The sequence below is a fragment of the Vombatus ursinus genome, unplaced genomic scaffold (genome assembly GCF_900497805.2).
Source record: "Vombatus ursinus unplaced genomic scaffold, bare-nosed wombat genome assembly UNPS02014599.1, whole genome shotgun sequence".
NCBI lineage: Eukaryota > Metazoa > Chordata > Mammalia > Diprotodontia > Vombatidae > Vombatus > Vombatus ursinus.
In genome coordinates this window covers 81,269-102,909 of record NW_020954377.1, presented here as the reverse complement: position 1 = coordinate 102,909, position 21,641 = coordinate 81,269, and the positions used below count along the sequence as shown (strand labels likewise).

The window sequence follows — 21,641 nt, the reverse complement described above, 5'->3', positions numbered from 1 at the left end:
GTTCCCCAAACAGAAGCACCTACTATGTGCAAGGCCTGGTGTTATGAGATATGAAGACTGGAGATACATCCCTGCCTTTGAAGCAAAGGGAATCCATGCATACACAGGTAAGTAAGTTTACAGGGTAATCTGAAGAAGGCAGGTGGACCACCAACGTGGGTTGTGTGTGTGGTGGTGGGAGGGTAGAAGTCTGGGAAAGCTTCCTGTAGGAAGTGATGTTGCTTATGGGCTGAAGGAAGCAACAGAGACTCCAAGAGGCAGGGATGAGGAGGAAGTCTGTCCCAGGCATGGGGTATGAAGATGGGAGATAAGAGGCTGGGTCTGGGGAAGCACTAGCTGGCTAACAAGCCAGGGTGGGAAAGTGGGGAGCAGCATGGCGCAGATAGTGGGGACACTCTCCAGGAAGACCTGGGTTCAAGTCCCACTAAAGATAACTTTTTAGCTGTGTGATCCTGGACAAGTCACCTAACTTCTGTTTGCCTCACTTTCCTCAACTGTAAAATGGGAATAATCATAGCACCCGCCTCCCAGGGCTGTTGTGAGGATTAAATGGGACATTTGTAGTGCGCTTAGCACAGAGCCCGGCACATGTTGAGTATTCAATGAATGTTTTTCGTTCATTCATTCAAACATCCTTTCCCATGGTTGCACGAGAAGCTCTTAGAAGGCGAGGACTCACCTTCTTGTGTCCCTCCCTTACCCCTGGGACAATGCGTGGTGCACACTGGAAGGCTCAGCCCCTTTACCTGCACTCCACTGGAGAAGTACAGATGCCCACACCAGCAGAAAGCAAAGAAATCCAGTGGCTCCTTGCAAAAATAGACATCCCTTTAATTATAATTTTTTTTTTGCATTTACATAGAAACCACTAACATCCTACCCGTGGGGATGAAAAAAGGCCAAGAACTATGGGCCCTACATTTCTAAAGGGCACTTTGGTCCAGGCATTCCAGGACTCTACTGACTCTGGCATTCCATTCTCCCCAAAGCCCCAGCTGGGAAAGAATGTGGGGCTGGGAACTCATTCTCTGACACACAGGAAGAGTGATTTTAAAAGACCCAGGGATTTTCAGATGTTCCAGACTAATCTTAAAATACCTTTACCTTCCCAAGAATCAGAATGGGAAGGGGTTGGACACCAGGAAGTTGGGGCTTCTGCCATGGGCCTCTGGGGAGGGGAGCAGAGTGGAACAGTCACCAGACCAATGTGGGGCAAGGTAGGCCCCTCCTGCCCCACCCAATCCCTGCAGTTCCCAGGCTGTGTGCTTCTCTTGCTACCCACATATGAAGGCACGTGTGGACAAGAGACTAGGGCAATCAGGCATTCCTCTGTTCTGGTGTGATGTACTCCAGGCCCAGGTGTGTGAAGATGTCTTCCTCTGAAGCCGCTGGTAAGGACTCCTTCTGAAATAGGCAAGCGCAGACAGAAATCAATCTATCAGGGTCCAAGTACCGACTAAGTCCCCAAGTGATGAAGAAAGAGACCGTGGAATCCCAAATTTAGAGGTGGGAGGGAGCCTAAGCCATCCTCCAAAAGGAAGCGTCACTATGAGGTGCCCAGCCTCTGCGGGAGGGGAGAAGGGGGAGCCCACCAGGCAGCCCACTGCCCTGCTGGACAGCTCTCACGCTTAGGACATCAGGCCTCAACTGGTTTCTTTGTAATTTCTACCCATAGCTGCTGGGTCTATCCTCGCGGGCCAAACAGAACATTTCTAATTCTTCCTGGATAGGACAGTTTTTCAACTACTAGAAGACAGAGATGGATAGATAGATGATAGTGTAGAAAGAGGAAGCTAGAGAGATACATACATAGGATAGAGGGGGAGAGATGGACAGATAGGATAGAGGGAGACAGATGGATAGATCCATAGATAAGATGGAGGGAGGAGAGAGATGGACAGATAGGATAGAGGGGGATGGAAGGATACACAGATAAGATAGAGGGAGATAGACAGATGGATAGATAACATAGAAGGAGATAGACAGATATATGACAGTCCCTGTATATCTTGTCCCTGTTTTCCCCCTTCCCCCCAAAGCTCTCCAGGCTAGATACCTACAATTCCTTCCTTCCCCATTCTGGTCATCCTTATCTGTGTGCTCCCCAGTTTATCCCACATCCATCCTAACCACAACCTCCCCCATCCCAGCTGAGATCTGCCCCTGCTGTCCTGGATGACCAGGGCCCGGCTCAGAGACCAGTTCTTGTCTCCATGCAGGGATTTCTCTGGGTTGGAGACAGCATGGACTCCAAGGTGTGGGGGAGGATCAGCTACCTAGAGCTAAGCCCAAAGACCCTGGGGGGGGGAGGGGGAAGGTTCTGTCTGTCATTCCTTCATCAGCCTACCTTTTCTATGCTGTATAGCCCATGGCTGTTCAGCAGCATCTGCTTCTCTGATCGGCTGTACCTTCGAAGCTCCCTCTCAAAATGCTGTGGAACAGGATGAGAAGCATTTATTAAGCGCCTACGGTGCTAACCAGGCACTATGCTGAGCACTAGGGATACAAAGAAAGGCAAAAGATGGTTCCTGCCCTCAAGGAGCTCCCAGTCTGAGGGAGAAGACTACGCGTCAATAGCAGTACAAGCAAGCTGCGCCTCGGGTGAGGAGGAGGAAATCAGCAGGAAGGCACCAGCATAAAGAGGGGATTTTAGTTGGGACTTAAAGGAAGCTGGAGAACTCAGTAGGTAGTGCAGAGGAGGGAGAGTGTCCCAGGTATGGGGAGAGCCAGGCCAAGAGATGGAGTGTCTTAGTGGAGGAAGAGCCAGGAGGCCAGGGTCACTGGGTCACAAAGCAAAATTAAGGGAATAAACATTTACTAAGCACATTTAAATCCAGCCTTAGACATTTCCTAGCCATGTGACTCTGGGCAAGTCACGTAACTGTTTGCCTCAGTTTCCTCATCTGTAAAATGAACTGGAGAAGGAAATGGCAAACCACTCTTCTATCTTTGCCAAGAAAACCCCCAATGGGGTCAGAGTGTTGGAGATGACTGACATGACTACACAACAGACACGTACCATGTGCCAGGCACTGTGCTAAGCACTTTACAAATATTATTTGATCTTAAAACAACCCTGGAAGGGTGGATGCTGTATTATACCCATAATAAGTACACCTGGGGAAACTGCAGCAGAGGTTAAGCGATCTGCCCAGGGTCACACAGCTAACAAGTTTAAGCCCCTGAATTTGAACTCTGATCCTCCTGACTCCAGGGCCGATGCTCTATCCACTGCGCCACCTAGCTGCCCCTAGAGAGGAGTTTATTGACTAGGGACGAATGATATGATCAGACTTTAGTGGATGAATGGAGGACAGACTGGAGTAGGGGGAGACAGGAAGCAGGCAGCCTTCCCAGCAGTTGATTGCAATGGGTTGATTACAATGGTCCAGGTGTGAGATGATGTTCTGCACTAGAGTGGTGCCAGTGTCAAAGAAGAGAAGGGGCCAGATTTGAGAGATGCTGCCAAGGTCTTGCAACAGCTTGGACATGGGAGGTAAGAGAGAAGGAGGAGTTCAGGATCACTCCTAGGCTGAGAGACAAAGGATGGTGTTGCCCTCTACAGCAATAGGAAGTCCGTTGGGCATAGGGCTTGGGGGAAAGTTGATGAGCTCTGTTTTGGACATCTTGAGGTTAAGGTATCTACTGGACATCCAGTTTGATATGTCTGAAAGGCAGCTGGAGATGTGACCACTGGAGGTCAGGCAAGAGAGAGGTTAGAGCTGGATAAGTCAATCTGAGAATAATCTGCACAGAGATTGTAACTGAGTCCACAGGAGCTGATGTGATCACCAAGGAAATTAATATAGAGGGAGAAGAGGGCCCAGGACAGAACCCTGAGGGACACCAATGGTTAGAAGGGATGATCCGGATAAGGATCCAGCAAAGGAGATGGAGGAGTGGTCAGAGAGGGAGGAGGAGAACCAGGAGGGAGAGCGAGGTGTCCTGGAAACCTGGAGAGAAGAGAGTATTAAGGAGGAGAGAACGATCAACTGTGACCTGTAGAGAGGTCAAGAAGAATGAGGATCATTAGAGATGGCTACCAATGACTGGTCAGTCTTGGAGTAGGGAGCCACAACTTTCAGCCCCAGAATCCTAGACTTAGAGACAGAAGGAACTGCAAAAGGCCAACTAGTCCAGACCCCTCATTTTACAGATGAGGAAACTGAGGTCCAGGGAGTGAAGTGACTTCCCCAAAGTCCTTTAGTGTCTCCTTGCCAATACTCCCAACCCCAGGAAGCCACCTCATTCTTACCTGGGAGCCAGTCCAGCCAAGTAGGGCGAAGGCAAACTGACTGATAGGAGCTACCACAAGGTCCACTCTCACTGCTTTCCCATCCCTGGAGGGCTCTGTGGGACCCTCTTCAGCCTCTGAGTGGAAGGATGTAGGTGACTTTGGGAGCCAGAGAATGGAGAAGCATCTCTCATAGGCATCTATGGCAGTGCTCTGGGACACCTTGTGCTCAAGGTCTTTGAAGTCTTGGTAACTGTTGCTTTGGGTGTGTTGGTACAAAACAAGACCCTGGGAGGAGTGGGCATCAGAGACTTAGAAATGGAAAGAACCTCAAAAGTGATCTAGGTCAGCCTCCTCCTGTCAGAGGTATCAGAGCCCAGAGAGAAGAAACTCAAGGTCCCACCATGAGCGAGGTTTCGCTCCAAATCCAGGGCTATGGTTGCTGCACAATCCAACCACGTACATGGCAGAGGCAATGGTCCCTTGGGTCTGGGGAAGAAGGAAGCCTCCAGGGGTGTTTGTAGGACACACTGGCACCCAGATGGCTGCCATGTTTGTCTGTGGGCCTCAAGTCAGGATGGGAACTGGTGGTAATTCCATTTACTGCTCAACAAAGGACTTTTAACAACAAAAGGGTCTGATCTGGTGCCTGGCACACTACAAATACTTAATCAGTTCCCTGTTGAATGATTGATTATAGTCTCATTTCATAGATGTGGAACTTCCAAGAGGTCAGGTGACTTGCCGGTATGTGGCAGAGATGGAATCTGAATCCAGCTCTTTTGACCCCGAGATCTGTGCTCTTTGTACTTAACTATAACCACCTCACCATCTCACTATTCCACACCCAGGAGAGACTTTTTGGCAGGTGGGTGGGGAGTGAGAGAGACTGGCAAGTCTAGATGATTGGCTAGTCCGAGCCTCTACCCCCCCCCTCCAATACCACAAGCACACACAGTTATGTGTAGTGGTTACCCCAGGGCTCCCTTTCTGCAGAGGTCTAGGAAATCCTGAGCTGGTCAAAGGGAGCCAGGAGAGGGTCTTTGGACAGGGCCTCCAGGGACCCTTCCTCTTACCTGAAGAAGCCTCTGGTTTGGGGGAGGGGCCTCCTCCTCGGGTTGGTGGTGGGATAGGAAGAGAAGAGAACAAGAAGGGGGAAGGATAACCTTGCTCATCAGGGCATCCAGCCCCTCTCACCTGGCTCTCCAGGAGGCCCATCACCTCGGGTATCAGTCCTGCTTCCTGCCCTTCCACAGGGTGGGTGATAAGGAAGTCGACATCATGACCTTGGAGCTTTCCCCTAAAGAGCGGGGTGGAGGGATTCTCCCCTTGTGTCGGAATATCCCCTTCCTCGTCCACATGCCCTATCCTCCCAATTCCATAATCCCCCCCCAGCACTGGACCCCCCAGTTCTAGCTTCCTCATCACTTAGGAGAAGGAAGAACCATCCCTAATTTTGGCTAAGAAAGCAGTGGGGGCATCTGGCATTGAGGTGGTTACCCCAGGGTTCACCTTTTTGAGCCCTGAGCCAGTCAAAGGGAGGCAGGGCAGGGTGCTTGGAATGGGGCCCAGAGCCACTTTCTCTTACCTGCGAAAGCCACCAGTCAGGGTCACGGTAGCTCCAGGAAGCACTTGCCATACGGCCTCTTCCACGACCCGTTGGATGGCGTCTGCCTCATGGCGCCAGACTGGACTGCTAAGGTCCTCAAAATGACGGATCCCTGTAGATGCCCAAGCCTGGCTTAGCAAGGACCCACTGGGACTGAATCCTCAGCCCTTTCTGGTAACCCTGGCAGAGGTCACTTATAGCACATGCTGTGTCCTATCTCAGGGGCTACCCGATGAACTATCGATAAGGGTGTATGCTATGTACCTCCATTTTTCTATTTATAAAATGGGCCAAAGGGTCATGGGCCAATGGAGGGGAGTGGGGTGTTTATGTTATTATAACCTGAATGATGCCTTTCAGCACCATATGATTTTCTCATTTCCTGTTGACTGGCCATGAAATCAGCCAGCAGTCCCCACGGAACTGGGTGGGGGAGGGTGTGGACGGGCCATCCAGGTGGCCTCCCTTCCCCCTACTCTTGGCTCAGTCACAAGGAAAGGCCTTTGAAACAAACACATGCCACTCACTGTCCACTCACCACCCCCAGGAGCTCCGAGGGAGGGCAGCGGGCACTCAAGCCACAACAAAGGAAAAGAGTCCTCTTCTTTATGGGAGGGAGAATAGAAAAAGACAGAGCTGAAGGGAGGGAGGAGCGAGGTCACAGAGTGAATGGCAGAATGGGCTCAGGGTCCAGACAGAAGGCTCCCTCTCATGGCCACAGTCGGGCCACCACCCAGCAGGACAGAGGTGCCTCTTCCAGAGCCAGGGCCACTGAAGTCACTGCCCTCACCCTTCTGTACAGGGAGCAAAAGCTTCCTGGATGCAGTGGATAGGCCATGGGACTTGGAGTCGGGAAGACCTGGGTTCAAATCCTGTCTCTGACTCTTACTATCTGTGTGACCAGGGGCAAGTCCCTGAACCTCTCTGGGCCTCAGTTTCCTCATCTGTAAAATGGGAAGTCTAGATTTCATGGCCTCTAAGGTCCCTTCCAACTCTAAATCTATGATTCTATGATGTCCAGGCACGATCTATGCCCAGGAAGGGAAAATTCACAAAACTCTCACTCAGCCATTGAGTCCGATGCAGCTAGGCGGCGCCATAGTACACAGAGCACCAGGCTTGGAGTCAGGAAGACTCATCTTCCTAAGTTCAAATCTGCCCTGAGACACTTAGTAGCTGTGTGACCCTGGGCAAATCACTGAACCCTGTTTGCCTCAGTTTCCCCATCTGTAAAAAGAGCTGGAGAAGGAAATGGCAAACCCCTCCAGTATCTCTGCCAAGAAAACCCCAAATGGAGTCATGAAGAGTTGGATACGACTGAAATGACTGAACAACAATGATGACTGTAACAATAGCCAGCAAATTATATGGTACTTTAAGGTTTGCAAAGCAAACATCTCATTTAATCCTCACAGCGACTATGTGAGGTAGATGGTATTATCATCCCCATTTTACAGATGAAGAAACTGAGGGTTGAGAGAAGGGACTTCCAAGCGCTCCTTTCTCTGTCTCCTTGTGCATCCAGCCCATGCTGAAACGGAGTAGTAAGCGGCTCACTCTTCTCTGCTGCTGGCTTTTCTGGTTGGTTCCTAGGTTTCTTTTGGTCTCCCCAAGTGGATCAGGGCTGCCATGTTTGCAGGGCCTGGGGCTTATGCTCTCCTATCTCCCTTTACCATTGCTACAGACGAGCTCAAAAAGTCTTATGCTCTATTGAACCAATGAGAAATGACAAAGGATACTGACTTTCGGCCCGAAGGCCCTCTGGGAGCATGGATAATTAGGAATTGACTAAATCTGAGCCTTCCTCTTGAAAGAGGCTAAGGTCCTGGGCCCCCTCCTCTTCCCTCTCTGTTCCTTCTCAGTGGGCTCAGCAGATCCTAGGGGTTCCATGGCCCCTACGCTGAGGATTCCCCTTCCTCTATCTCCAGTCCTAATTTCTTTCCCAAGCTCCAGCCCCAGCACCAACTGCCTAGACATTTCCTAGTGGATTTCCCATCGAGATCTCACATTCACTGCAGCCACAACTGAGTTCATTGTCCTCCCCTGCCAGCTGCAAACCTTTTGCCTAGCTTCCTTATTTCTGTCAAAGGTACCAGCAGCCTTTGGGCCACCCAGGTTTGCAATCTTGGAGTCATACTCTACCTCACTCCTCGGATCCAGCAGAATATAGCTACCTTCAAGGCAGGGGCAGCTTGGTTTTCACTTTAATATCTCCAGTGCCTGGTGCCTAGCAGGCTTCTAATGAGTGATAGAATGACCTTCTGCAATGCAAGTGACCTTCTGAGCTAAAATCAGGAGACATTTTGTCCCTCAGAACCCTTGCAGGTGAAGATTCTGAGAGAAAGCCACCAGGACCTATCTGTCTAAGAGAAACCGCAGTTCCTCATCTCCTCAAGAAACACTGAAACATAGGAGAGAGGAAGGAGATAAACATATATTAAGTGCTTACTATGTGCTAAGCACTTTATAATTATTATATCATTGAATACAACAACCCTGGGAGGTAGGGGCTATTAACACCCCCATTTTACAGAAAAGAAAACTGAGGCAAACAGGTTAAATGACTTGCCTAGGGTCACACAGCTAGTAAGTGAGTGTGACTGGATTTGAACTCAACTTTCCTGACTCCTGGTTCATTGCACTACCCAGCTGCCTCTAGGCAATGGCTTTGGAGTCAGAGGGCTTGAATCCCACCTATCTATCATTATCTAGCTGTGCGTCCTTGGGCACATTGCTTCACTTGTCTGGGCCCCAGTTCCCAGCTCGGTGAAACGAGGGAAATGGGGGCGGGTGGTGTTGTTGAACTAGATGGTCTTTAAGATTTCCAGCAACTCTAAAATATATAATCCCACGTTCCTTACCTGCTTCCTGCTGTCGGTTCAGTTTTCCGGTCTGTTCGTGGAGATCTTCCAGGGTCCGGAACCCGTCCCGGTACCATTTGTCAGCGGTCTTTACCCCCACTCCAAAGATCTGGGTGAAGAGCTGGTAGGAGGAATTCACACAGGACAACACTGATCTTAGAAAATAACCATTGCAGCCATATTAGGTATGTATGTTTGTGTAGATACACACACAAAAACACACACACACACACACACATATATAATCACAGAAATATATATATTTATGTGTGTGGATATGTATACATACATATATTACATAAACATACATATTTATATATGCATGTATCTATATACACACATACGTACACATGTGTACACATATATACACAGGGTGTCCCAAAAATCTTAGCAAATTTCAAGCTTTCATAAGCTTCAATAATATCTAAAAATTTAATAGCTATTAAAGCTTAAAAGTTCACAGAGATTTTTGGGACACCTTGTATTTTTAATCAAAGTCTCAAAGTACAATAAGACTTTTGGGACACTGTGGTGTTTGTGCATGTATGCGTGTGCGACACACATATATAACAAAGGTAAACAACAAGCCTTGAAGAACAGACAAGGAGGTCTGCTTTTTGGAAAGGGTCAATGATTTTGGCATTGGGAGCTCCCTCCCTGACTGGTAACTTTGTCGATCTGTCCTAGGGAATTGCTGGAGACTGGGGAAGGCTGAGTCACCTGGTTAAGACAAGTCAACCAACATCTATTAAGAGTTCATTGTATCCACACAGGGCACAGTGCTAAGCACTGGAGATCCAAAAAGGGGCAAAAACAGCCCCCTCGGAAGGAGCTCACCTAATGGCTCAAGATGCTACTGATGTATGAAATCTGAAAAGTGAGGCGAAAGGATGGCTTAAGTCAATGTTATTGTCAATATTGTCATTTTGTTCTCATCTTTTTTGATGGGGTTCAGACAGAAGTGGTCCCAGGATGAATCGTCATCACCACTACATCCTATTACATAATTATTATTCCTTCATATTTAAATTTCCATGGACTATTGCATAAGTAGATGAAATAACCATTTTCTGTAGTTGAATAACAGTATTAGGACAAAAGCTAATTCTCTGTGGTCCCACTGAAAGCATGTTGGAGAAGGAGCATGAGGCAGTTGATAGCAAGCTGGACCCAAAGTCAGGAAGATGATGGTTGGAATCCCACCTTTGTCACTTCCTAGTTATGTGACTTTGGGCAGTCATGTAACCTCTCTGGGTCTCAGTTTCCTCATCTGTAAAATGAAGGGTTTGGACTCAATGACATCCAGGGTCCCTTCTGGCTCTAAAACTATGATTCGGTGATGATAACAGGCCAAGGTCATTCTCATGAAAAGTATTAATTTCCAAGGTGAACAGACTAACTTCCACATCTCAAGACCATCAAGTGTATATTATTCTTCGGTTGGTTAATTATGAGGATCAGACCATCACAAGCTACCCTCCAGAAAACAAGAATTTGTGTCTGGGGTCGTTAAGGGTCTTGAATGTATCCCAAGGCCAAGTTACCCCAAAGACCAGTCGTGGGAGTGTGGACAAAACAACCCATAAGCTCAGGGCCAACCAATGTTCTTAATATCCATGGACACTTGAAAAGTGGGACATTGTCAAGAAGAGGCTCAGCTTTTTCTCCACGAGAGCAATACAGCCTCAAACTGCATTGTTGCCAATACAAACTGGTGCTTGTATGGGGATGGAAAAGGTTAACACAGGATCGGCAAGCCTACAGGCTCAGAGAAGCTTGCCATGGCGGAGGGCATCTTAGATGCCTTCTCATTCCTTGCATTCACTATTTGTCAGAGATGGAGTCAGATATCATTTGGATCCTTCAATAAATCACAGTAGGACATAATGCAAATTGTGCATTGGGTTCCACGTCTACCTTTTAGTGATGCAGAGGGAACAACTGCCATGTCACTCTCCATTTAGAAAACACTTGCTGCTAAATGTTGGGGAGTCTAATCCTAACCCTTTCAATGAATTCCACAAATACCCCAGGAAGAATGATTGCTGATCTGAAGAGGGTAGGAAAAAAGTGGCTAACAGGGAGACAGATGAGTGATGAGATATTAAGAAAGCACACTATTGTCCTTGAAGTGTTCCCATCCCTGGGCTTAGATGAGCGATATCCCAGGATAGGAGGAGAGCTGGCAGATGTGGTTGCTTAGCCCCTGCCAATGATCTTTGCAAAATCATGGAGAGCAGGGGTGCCACAGGACTGGGGCCAATGTCCCAATTTTCAAAAAGACTAGAGTCTGTAAACTTAAAATCCTGGGAACTTGACTTTGATTCCTTGCAAAATTCTAGAATGTATCATTAAAAGGAGGGTTTACTAACATCTAAAAAGGGATGTAGTAATCAGAAAAAGTCATCATGGCTTCATCGAGAACAGATCATACCTTCCTTCCTTCCTTCCTTTTTGCCTTCCTCCCTCCATCCCTCCCTCCCTCCGGGTCACTAGACTGGCATATCAGGGGAATACTGTACTAGACCATTCAACAACTTCTTTTGTGTTATTCTTGTGGAAAAGATGGGAAGATTGGGATTGATAGCACGAGTTGTCTCAAGAATTGGTTGAATGAATGAGCCCAAAGAGTCGTCACCATTAGTAGTCTGATGTCCATGTGGAACAGAACTCCAGTGGAGAACCCCTGGGTTCCGTCCTTGTCAGTGTTTTCAGAGAATCTTATCAATTATTTATATAAAAACACAGATGGTACGTATATTAGATTTGCAGATGAAACAAAAGTAGATGGCATAGTTAACCTCTTAGATGCCAGAATCAAGTGACAGAAATATCCTGGCAGGCTAGAATGATGGGCTAAATTTAATAAAAAGAAATTTAGTTAAGATAAATGTAAAGTCTTTTGCTTGAGTTAATAATAACAATAGCCAGCATTTATATAGAATTTTTTACAAATATTATCTCATTTGATCTTCAAAACAACCCTAAGAAGGTGCTATTATTTTCCCCACTATACAGATGAGGAAACTGAGGCACAAAGAAGTTAAATGGCTTTCCCCAGTGTTTCACAGCTAGAAAGTGTCTGAGGATGGATTTGAACTTGGGTGTTCCTGACCCAAATCCAATACTTTATCCACTGTACCATCTAGCTGGTTAAAAAAAATCAACTTCATCAGATTGTGCACTGTCTTGGGGAGGAAGGTGGGGAGTGAAGGGAAGAAAATCTTAAAACTCAAAAGTCTATGGAAGTGATTGCTGATAATTCAAAATTAATTAATTAATTAAAAAATCAACTTCCCAAGTGCAAATTGCAGGGAGTGGTGGGTAGGATGTGGGTAGAGGTTAGTTTGTCTGAAAAATATCTGGGGGTTTTAATGGATAGCAATTCAATTTCAATAAGCATTTATTAAATGCCAACAAAACAAAACAGTTACTACCCTCAAGGAGATTACATTCTAATGAATGGCTAGCTGAATCTGAGTTAATGGTATAACAGAACAGCTAAGAAAGGAATGCTTTCCTTATCTAAGAGATGAGAAATAGATGTCAGAAAGGGGGAGGGGATGGTTCCACTGTCCTCTGCCATGGTCCCAGCAAGACTGCAATACTATATTGAATTCTAGGCATCATTTACGTTGACAAACCAGAACATCTGTCTTTTGTCTGTCTTTGTATCCCCAGGGCTTAGCACAGTGCCTGCCTGGTACACAGTAGGCGGTTAATAAATGCTTTCTGGTTGACTGACCTTCAGATGATGGTGAAGGGAATGAAGACATGAGCTCTCTCCCTTCACTCCACTCACCTTCATTGTCTGGTATCTCTCTGATTGTTTGACTCTTTCAACTTCACTAGAAATTCCATGTTCCAACAGTTCCTGTTGAAACAAAAAGGGACCAATTAGTGAAAGGCTGAGCCTGGTAATAGAAAAGTTGGATGAAAAATCATGGGAACATGGATCTAATGCTGGAAAGGGCTTCAGAGGAAAATGAGTCCAAGCCCCTCATTTCACAGATAAGGAAACTGAGGCAGAGGTGAAGTCATTTGCCTGGGGTCATGCACTCGGGTCTTCCTGACATCAAGTCTAGGGCTCCAATATACCCTGCTACCTGTCAGGAGCCTGAGAATGCTCAGAACACAAGCTGAGGGGGTCCGGCAGCCAGGGGCCTCTTCCCTCCTCTCCCTACATCTCTAGAACATGTGCCCGGGCTTAGGTGCCATCTTGGCTGACACATCTTCCTTCTACTTCTGCAGCCTAGGTGTCCTTCTGATCTGCCCAAAGTTTCAGACCCCTGGGGATGATGTGGGAAATGAAAACTGGTAAGAGGGGTTAATGGTAGCCTGGAGAGATTCACTCCCTTCAAAGGCGGGGGAAGAGCAAAGGTTACCTGCACAATCCTGGAAGAATGATCTCCAAAATAAGGAAGCCCTCGCAGCTGGCTCATGTTGGTGATGGGGCCAGGCAGGGCCCTGAGCACAGAAGCAGCCCGGCGGAAGGAGAGGTGCCGGCCCTGGCTGCCCTCAAAACCTGCAGCCTCTGCCAGGGTCTCCAGGGCCTCCTAGAAGGATGACACCCATGTCAAAGAGGGTCAGTAGCCTGGAGGCCTTGTGATGATGGGAGCTAGCCAAACATGGAACGGACGGCTCGGGGAGCTAGTGGGCTTCTGGTCATCTTTGTTCAGTCATTTCAAGCGTGTCCAGCTCTTGGTGACCCCATTTGGGGTTTTCTTGGCAGAGATACTGGAGTGGTTTGAGATTTCCTTCTCCAGCTCATTTTACAGATGAGGAAACTGAAGTGACTTGCCCAGGATCACATAGCAAGCAAGCATCTGAGGCCAGATTTGAACTCAGGAAGATGAGTCTTCCTGACTCCAGGCCCAACAATATCAAACAAACACTTATTTGTCATGAGAATTCTTTTTAGAGCGTGGGTTGTAGTACATGGCTGTGGAAGTCATAGGTTCCTACATTTAGAGCAAGAAGGGACTTCTGAGCTACATAGCACTCCCCCAATTTTATTTTCAGTTCCAAATTCTCTCCCTCCTTATACCCCTCTCCCACCCATTCAGAAGACAAGAAATACCACACCAATTATACATAGCTACCCAATTTTACAAAGGGGAAAACTGAGAGTGAGACAGGGGACAGAGGATTAGAACCCAAATCCATTGAACTTATGAACACTGTGTCATGCTGCCTCGAACCCAGAGCAGCAACTAAGGATGGCATGACCGGATCTTTGCTCCAGAGTGCTGATGTTTAGAGGTGTGCATTTCATCAATTCTCCCTACTCTCCTACACTCCAGAGGAACTCCCTCTCCAACAAAAAACTCCTAATTCTGGCTCTGCCTAATTTTGAAATCCTGTGAATACCAGGGGGTGCTACTAGATTGTGAGCTCCCTGAGGGCAGGGATTATCTTTTGCCTTTCTTTGTATCTCCAGTGTTTGGCACAGTGCCGGGCACACAGTAGGCACTTAATAAATGTTTATCTATTGATTATTCCTAAACCTACTCTCTGAGCAACCAACCACCAAAGAAGGCAAATTCAGACTACAAATATGGCCTAAATGCCAACAATGTGTAAGATACTAGAGGAATCGCAAAAAATTTAAATGGGAATTAGTTCCTGACTTCAGGAGGCTTAGAGTCTAGCAGAGACATGTGACCACTGGTGAGAAGACCTGGATACACAATAACACAAAGTTGTATTAAAAAAGTTCAAAGATAAAGTGCTACACAAGGTCTGGGGGGCTGGTTTTCACAGGGGGAGGGATTCAGGAGGGCACAGAAATCAAGGAAATTTCCATGGAAGACAGAATTTGAGTTAGGCTTTAAAGGACATATCACCAAACAAGTGCAAAGGGGGGAGGGAGGGCACTTCAGGCATTGGGAACAGCATGGACAAAGGCATGGGGGTAGGACAGTTAAAGTCATCTTTCCGAATTTTGCCTGGGGAGTACAGAATGCGTTGAGAGGAATGAGAGATAAAGCTGTTGGAACAAAAAAGTAGGCGCTGTTACCTACCTGAAGCAGCAGGCTGAGCCCAGCAGCAGAAAGGGAGGGAGGTACCAGATTGTAGAGGGCCAGGAAGATCATAGATACAGCTGGAAGAGACTTCTGAGGTCAAGTCCATCCCCCTCATTATACCAGTGAAGAACAGAGAAGCTAAATGACTTAAATTGTGTGACCCTGGGCAAGTCACTTAACATCTGTTTGCCTCAATTTCCTCAATTGCAAAATAGGGATAATAATAACAACTACCTAGCAGGTTGTTGTGAGGACTGTAGAACACTGAATGCAGTGCCTAGTATGTAATAGGTGTTATAGAAATGCTTATTCCTTTCTCTTCCCCTTGCCTAGTGGGGTCACACAGCTAACAAGTATATGAAGCAGAATTTGAACTCGTATCTTTCTGATTCCAGGTCCAGCAATCTATCCGCTGCCCTTTTTAGCTGGTTCACATGAGACAGTTTAGTTTGATGGTAGCACCAAGGATGGACTGGAGGGAATGTGTCAGTACCATGAGCCTGGTCTCTGGGGAGGTCTATGGCCCTAGTCTTTACCGTAAAGCACAGATTATGGTGGTTGAGGGGTGTGTGTCGCTGACATGCGTAGGCTGGCAAAGAGCTGAGATCCACCTGGCTCCTCGTGGGTAAGGGGACCTGTGAAGAGATAGGGTAAAGGTGAGCAGGAGTAAGCATCACCATCTTCTGCTCAAAGTTCATCACCCTCTAGAGGAACAAAATAAAAAAATGCCATCTTCATGCCCTGTGGTACCCCCACCACTGTGAGGGCTGTGCCCCAAAGTCATTATCCAGTGCCTACCCCTCTGAGCCAGCCACACCAAGGCCAAGCCTGTTCCCCAAAGGCATCAAAGAACGAGGGAAAGGACCCATGTGGACAAAACTATTCGTAGCAGCTCTTTTTGCGGTGACAAAGAACTAGAAACCGAGGGAGGTGCCCATCCATTGAGGAATGAATGGCCAGACAAATTATGGCACATGAATGTGATGGAGTGCTATTAGGCTGCAAGAAATGATGAAGGGGAGAGTTTCAGAGAAAGCTGGGAAGACTTGTATGAACTGATGCATGGAGAAGGCAGCAGAACCAGGAGAACAATTTATCTAACATTTTAAAGACAACGAACCTTGGACAACGAGAATTCTGGTCAATATGATGACCAACAGTGATTCTAGAGGATCGATGATGAGCTCAGATCATCCCTCAGAGTCAACCCTCCCCCGACAGGCGACAGCCTCAGGGTGCTGAATGAGACCTACATTTTAGACACGGCCAATGTGGAATGTTTGGCTTGACCAGGCACATTTGTTACAAAGACTGTTTATTTGGGGGCTTTTTATCTTCTGTCTAGCACAGTGCCTGGTATCTAGCAGACACTTTATTTTTTGAGGCTAGGCAATGGGGTTAAGAGACTTGCCCAGGATCACACAGTTAGTAAGTGTTATGTGTCTGAGGCCAGATTTGAACTCAGGTCCTCCTGAACCCAGGGCCGGTGCTCTATCCACTGTGCCACCTAGCTGGCCTGACTTAATACATTCTTGATGGGCTGGATAAATGACAGAATTGTAGAGAACCACAAAGCTTGATTTTAGGGAAAATACCAGACCTCTCTGGGGTTGACAATTGAATCTTAATTCTAATGTCTTCCCTCCATTGATACTTCCTATTTATGCTGAATAAGTCTTATTTTTACATAGTTGTTTGCATGTTGTCTCCTCCATTAGAATGTGAACTCCTTGAGGACAGGGACAGTTTTTTGACTTTCTTTATATCCCCCAACATTTAACATAGTGCCTGGTACATACTAGTACTTAATAAATGTTAATTGATCAAATAAATTCAATTTAACAAGCACTTACAGTCACAAAAACTGAAACTAAACAGTTTTAGCCCTCAAGGAGCTTCCATTCTATGGAAGGGAAAAAATGCAAATAAATAAGTAAATAGATACTAAATAAATTAAAAAGTAGTGAGGGGTTGCGGTGGGACAGGAGAGGCCTCTTGGAGATGGTAGCTTTTGGGAAGAGTTTTTGAAGAGAGCTGGGAGTTCCAAAGAGGCGTGTGTGTGTGTGTGTGTGTGTGTGTGTGCGTGCGTGTGTGTGTGGTGGGGTTGGAGACAGATAGACTGCCTTATAGCATAGCCACAGCTCACCTGCAGGCAGTGTCTGCCTTCCACCGGCACAGGTTTCCCCTGACCCATGCTCTCGGTGAACCAGCTGATATTCAACATCAGAGGCCTCTGAAGGCTCCCGGAGTCCCCTAAAACACCATCCAGCCAGCCAGATGCTTCTGCTGCCGAGTTTCCCTCCATCACCACATGGGTCACTTCTGGGCTGGGTCCACACAGAACGAGATAGAGGAGACAGTCAAAACGGGAGACTCTCCCAGGCCGTGCCAGCACCATCCTACTCTCCCCAGAAACAGAACTTGCCTTAGCTGCAGCCTCTCCAGTTCCCAGGTCCCTCCCACCTCAGCTGTTCAGAGGCTGCTTGGACGGGACCCCACGTGGAGTTCACTGCACCCTAGGGAAATTCCTTGCTTTGGTCACTTTCACCTCTGGGTGCCCCCTCCTGCCCACATCCTCCTCCGCTATTTTTTTCTGGGTTATCTAACCTACAGGAAAACCTCACTCAAAATAACTCCCTCACAGGAAGCCCAACGCCAGGCGCGGCCAGGCACGACTCTGCCTTGGTCCTAGCTGCGGAAGAGATCAAAGGCTTCTGGGGGCATTTTCCCACGCTCAGGGATGGGGTCACTCAGAGGTACTTGAGTCAGTGATTCCGGCAAGGCAGAGGGGGTAGGAGGCAGGGCACAGGGCACAGGGGGCAGAGCAGGGCATCCTTGCAGTGCCTTTTCCTTCTGCACCCCTCCCCACCCCGGGCTCCCCGTCCATCACCTGTAAGCCTGGTCCACGCGGAAGCCCTTGGCCCGGGCCAGCCCCGTGAGGAAAGCCCGGCGGCTCCGGCCCATGTGCCGCTCGACCAGGTAGATGGTGACCCCCGGGAAGCGGAGCGGGGCTGGGGAGGGGGCTGCAGCTCCCCCAGCCCCGGCCCCGGCCTCCTCCCCCCGGCCTGGGCCCCGTCTTTTCTTGGGGGGCACCAGGGCCATGCCGGGGGCGGGGCAGAGGGAAGAAAACTTGCTGCCGCCGGACAGTCGGGAAGGGAGGGAGGAAGCCGGTTCCGGAAAGACTAGTCAGCTGCCCTTATGCAAATCAAGCCCCGAGAGGCTCCGCCCCACTGCTGATTCAGGCGCCTAAGAGGGCCGCGAGGCCACGCCCCGGGCCCCACCCCCTTGTGGATACCACTGCTCTAGGCTCCGCCCGCTCACCGTGAGGCTGAAGGGCGGTGAGCTGGCGACAACCCGGAGCAAAGGCGTGGAGAGGGGAAGCAGAGAGAAGTGAAGCCGTTTTAGTGAAGCCCTAGGGAGCCCTCCCACCCCGCTCCGCCCCAGTGCTCCCAGTGCATCTCAGCCTAATCTCGGCCCACAGACCCAGGGGCCAGGGAGACCCCTTCCTCCATTCTGAGTTGATTGTAGGACTCAAGGCGGGAGTGGGGGTGGATGTTAGAACCGTGACAAATAATAACTCTGTTACTGCGCTTTAAGCTTGTTTACAAAGTGCTTTCTGTCGGTTACCTAGTTTCCTCCAAGGCTCAGCTCCATCGGCACCTGTTACCAATAGCCCACCCCCCCAAACTGCTAGTACCCTCCCTCTAAAACCACCTATTGGGATAGCCCCTGGGCCTCAGTTTCCTCATCTGTGAAATGAGGGAGTTGGCCCAAGTCAATCCGATCAAGCTCGGAATCTATCCCACTCATACACATACACGGGTAGATTGTAAGTTCTTGAGGGCAGGGGATTGTTTCACTTCTGCCTAAATCAACACTTAGGTCAGGATTAGTGAGTAAAATGAATCCTGCGATGAGATCCATTACTTGAGTCTGCCGTGAAAATTTGTTTTGAACCGAAGCCAGGGGTGTACTGGGGAATAGTTAACACCCGGGGCTGGGAGTGGGGGCTGAGGTGGGGAATGTGCGCGCGACATATTTTTAAGCCTAATCTTCCTTATTCCCACTTTGCCTTTTAGGATCCCTGACTTTCTTCCAAGTTCAGCTCAAATGCCACTTCCCACAGGAAGCTTCTGCTGATCCCCATCCCCCACCCCCGAAATTATTTCACGTATGTTTCGTATTTAATTTTCTATGTACACGTTTCCCTGCAATAAAACACAAAGTCCTTGAGGGAAGGGACCGTTTCATTTCTGCCTTTGTATCCCTGGTGTATTTAGTAAGTGCTTAATGAGTACTTGTTGAACTGAACAAGCTTGAAGGAGCTGTGGAAATCCGAGAGAAGATAGTGCATTCCAGGTAGGAGAGACAGCCCCAGAGAAGGCGAGGAGAAGAGAGAAGGGAATGTCACATAGCCAGGCAGCCAGGCAGCAACTTAGCTCGATGTGCCTCCTCTGTTCTGCCTCATTCTCTGTTCATTCTCTTCCATGAACTTTGTGTTCCTGCCTGTTCCAGCTGTTCCCTGTACATGACATTCCACATGGCAAATAGAGACATTTATGTTTTGTCCTAGAGACAAGAGGGAGCCATTGGAGTTTCTTTTGCAAGAGAATGAGGAAGTCAGAAATTACATTTTTAGAACTATTAATTAGGTAACTATTGGAGTGCAGGGAGACTTAGAGAGGGGGAGGGGTTGGAGGAGGCGATGGCAAGAGTTCAGGGAGAATGGAATCCTGGCTTTGCCATTTTGTTAGTCAATAAACATTTATTAAGTGCCCACTATGTGCCAGGCACTGTGTTAAGTGCTGAAGATGCAAAGAGAGGTAAAAGACAGTCCTTGTCCTCGAGGAGCTCACAGTATCACACTTGGTAAGTCCCTTAACTTCCTTGGGCCTCAGTTTCTTCATCTGAAAATGAGAAAGTTATACTATATGATCTCGGAGATCCCTTTCACACCTAAGCCTGTGGGCCCATGATTCCATTAACTATGACTGCAAGTCCAGACTCTTAGCTTCCAGGTCCAGTCACTTACTATTCTTGGGTAAGACACTTACTTTGTCTCTTAGTTCCCTTTTACGTTAAATGAGGGGGTTAGAAAAGATGATTTCTAAGACCACCCTTCAAGTCCTGATTGCAAGGGGGACCTCCCTGGATCCCACCACAGAAGGGAAGGGATGAACAGCAGCAGCTTTCTCACATCCCACTGGGGGCAACCTTACTTTGTCATTTCTTTTTGTTTGTTTTTAGGCAATTGGGGTGAAGTTACTTGCCCAAGGTCACACAGCTAGTAAGTGTCAAGTGTTTGGTCTGAGACTGGATTTGAACTCGGGTCCTCCTGACTTCATGGCCAGTGCTTTATCCACTGTGCCACCTGGCTGCTCCTTGCTACCCTTTTCAACGGATGATATTTCATGCAGGGTGTTTTTACAAGTGAAAATTTTGTTTATTTATGCCAGAGTGGAGATGTCAACACAGTTTAATTGGGGAGGAGGGAATTAGATTTGGGGCATAGACCCAGAAAGACCCACTGATGTAAACACACACACAGACAAGAAATTCTGCAAGTTTAAATAAGACCAATCACCAGCCAACCTCCTTGAGGTACCTTTTGGCTCTAAATACTGTAATTCACACAGATCTAATTCTATCACCTTGACCTCTCTTCTTCTTCTTCTCTTCCCCCCTTACCACAACCTCAGATAATAGCTTCTCAATTCTGGACCCACTGTCCTGAGACCCATTGAATGTCACTGCTAGCATTTTATCCACTCCATTGGAAAAGTCACTGACAGAAAACCTTGTGGCACTTACAGCCGAATGTGGTAGTGATGGGATGTATACACAGCTAATTGATTTCTGAGTCATTTCTGTCTCATCAGTTGCCCAGAGAAAGATGTCACTAAAGTTTATAACACCAGAGTTGTGTTACCCCAAACACATGGGTTTTCCTCATTCATGTGTTTCCCTGCTAGGTATCTCCAGTTTATGTCCACTCTTGCTCACAAATAGTGAGTAAACTGGCCCACCAGTGATGTAGGTTTATGAGTGGACAATGAAATATTTATTATTTGTGTTTGCCTAATATGAACTGTTGTGGCTTTCGCCTTATTAAGTAAATGGTTATGTTAAAGATCTAGTATGTCACCTTTGTGAGAAGCTGGATTTGAGTAAATAGAAGTGCACTGGTGGGGGCTTGAGAGCTATATTGGTGAGGAGAGAGAATGTATTCCCTCCCAACAGGGTTACCTATAGTTAAGTGTAGACAATGGTGATCCTTTTCTGAGAAACTAGACCTGCCTGTGTGAGAGCAGGTTGTGGGGAATGAACCAAATCAGAGAGTGAGTTTCCAACTTGTTCAGACCTACCACAACTTGAAGTCCCCTGGCATAACCTTTGAGAGCCCAGGGTCACCTCCATACCATATTAAAGAACTAGGAAGCTAAATGACACAGTGGATGGAGGTCACAACAGCTAGGAAATGTCAGATTTGGCAGGTGACTTGAGACCCTTGTCAGGGAGATTGGATAGCAAACCATTGGTGGAATCACAAGTAGATGGGCAGCAGGTGTAAGCTAGTAGGTGCTACTCAACTAGGGGGCTCAGAGGCCAAACTTCCAGCTAAGGATGAATGGTCCCAGCTGTGAAGATCTGGGGAGCTCATGGACGGGAAGACAAACTATCTTTCTGACCTGGCCTGTGGCCAACAATGGTTAGGTCGCCTATTACCCTGGACCATATGTAGTGAGGTCAGCTTGGCCATGGCAGGAATGAGGACACAAGGCAGGGACACAGGATGCTTGGGTTACCTCTGAGATCTGCCTGGATAGATTCAGGAAGACCTTGAGCAGCCCACTGAATGCCTTTCTGTCCCCCCTCCCCCCTCATCCCCCATGCACTTGCCAGGTCTATAC

At 47.8% G+C, this 21,641-nt stretch overlaps 1 protein-coding gene across 1 annotated transcript; it reads right to left on the bottom strand.

Annotated features, from left to right (window-relative positions):
- Positions 1–810: 810 nt before the first annotated feature.
- On the bottom strand, positions 811–17,847 carry POLM (DNA polymerase mu). The gene is made up of 11 exons (XM_027861239.1): positions 17,621–17,847; positions 16,877–17,057; positions 15,267–15,365; positions 13,090–13,260; positions 12,507–12,578; positions 8,705–8,825; positions 5,823–5,955; positions 5,432–5,534; positions 4,256–4,522; positions 2,348–2,431; positions 811–1,404 (listed from the first exon to the last, which is right to left on the bottom strand). The coding sequence occupies exons 1-11, from the start codon at positions 17,830–17,832 to the stop codon at positions 1,318–1,320; spliced, it is 1,530 nt and encodes a 509-aa protein (XP_027717040.1). The 5' UTR covers positions 17,833–17,847; the 3' UTR covers positions 811–1,317.
- Positions 17,848–21,641: the final 3,794 nt, after the last annotated feature.

Bases quoted from the DNA above. Each gene is read 5' to 3' on its own strand.
- POLM (XM_027861239.1), bottom strand. From the start codon at position 17,832: ATGGCCCTGGTGCCCCCCAAGAAAAGACGGGGCCCAGGCCGGGGGGAG. The intron at 13,261-15,266 runs GTAAAGACTAGG...TCATCCTTCTAG, and splicing joins ACCATAATCTGTGCTTTACG to GAGGCCCTGGAGACCCTGGC. The intron at 1,405-2,347 runs GTAGGCTGATGA...TGCCTATTTCAG, and splicing joins GGCTATACAGCATAGAAAAG to AAGGAGTCCTTACCAGCGGC.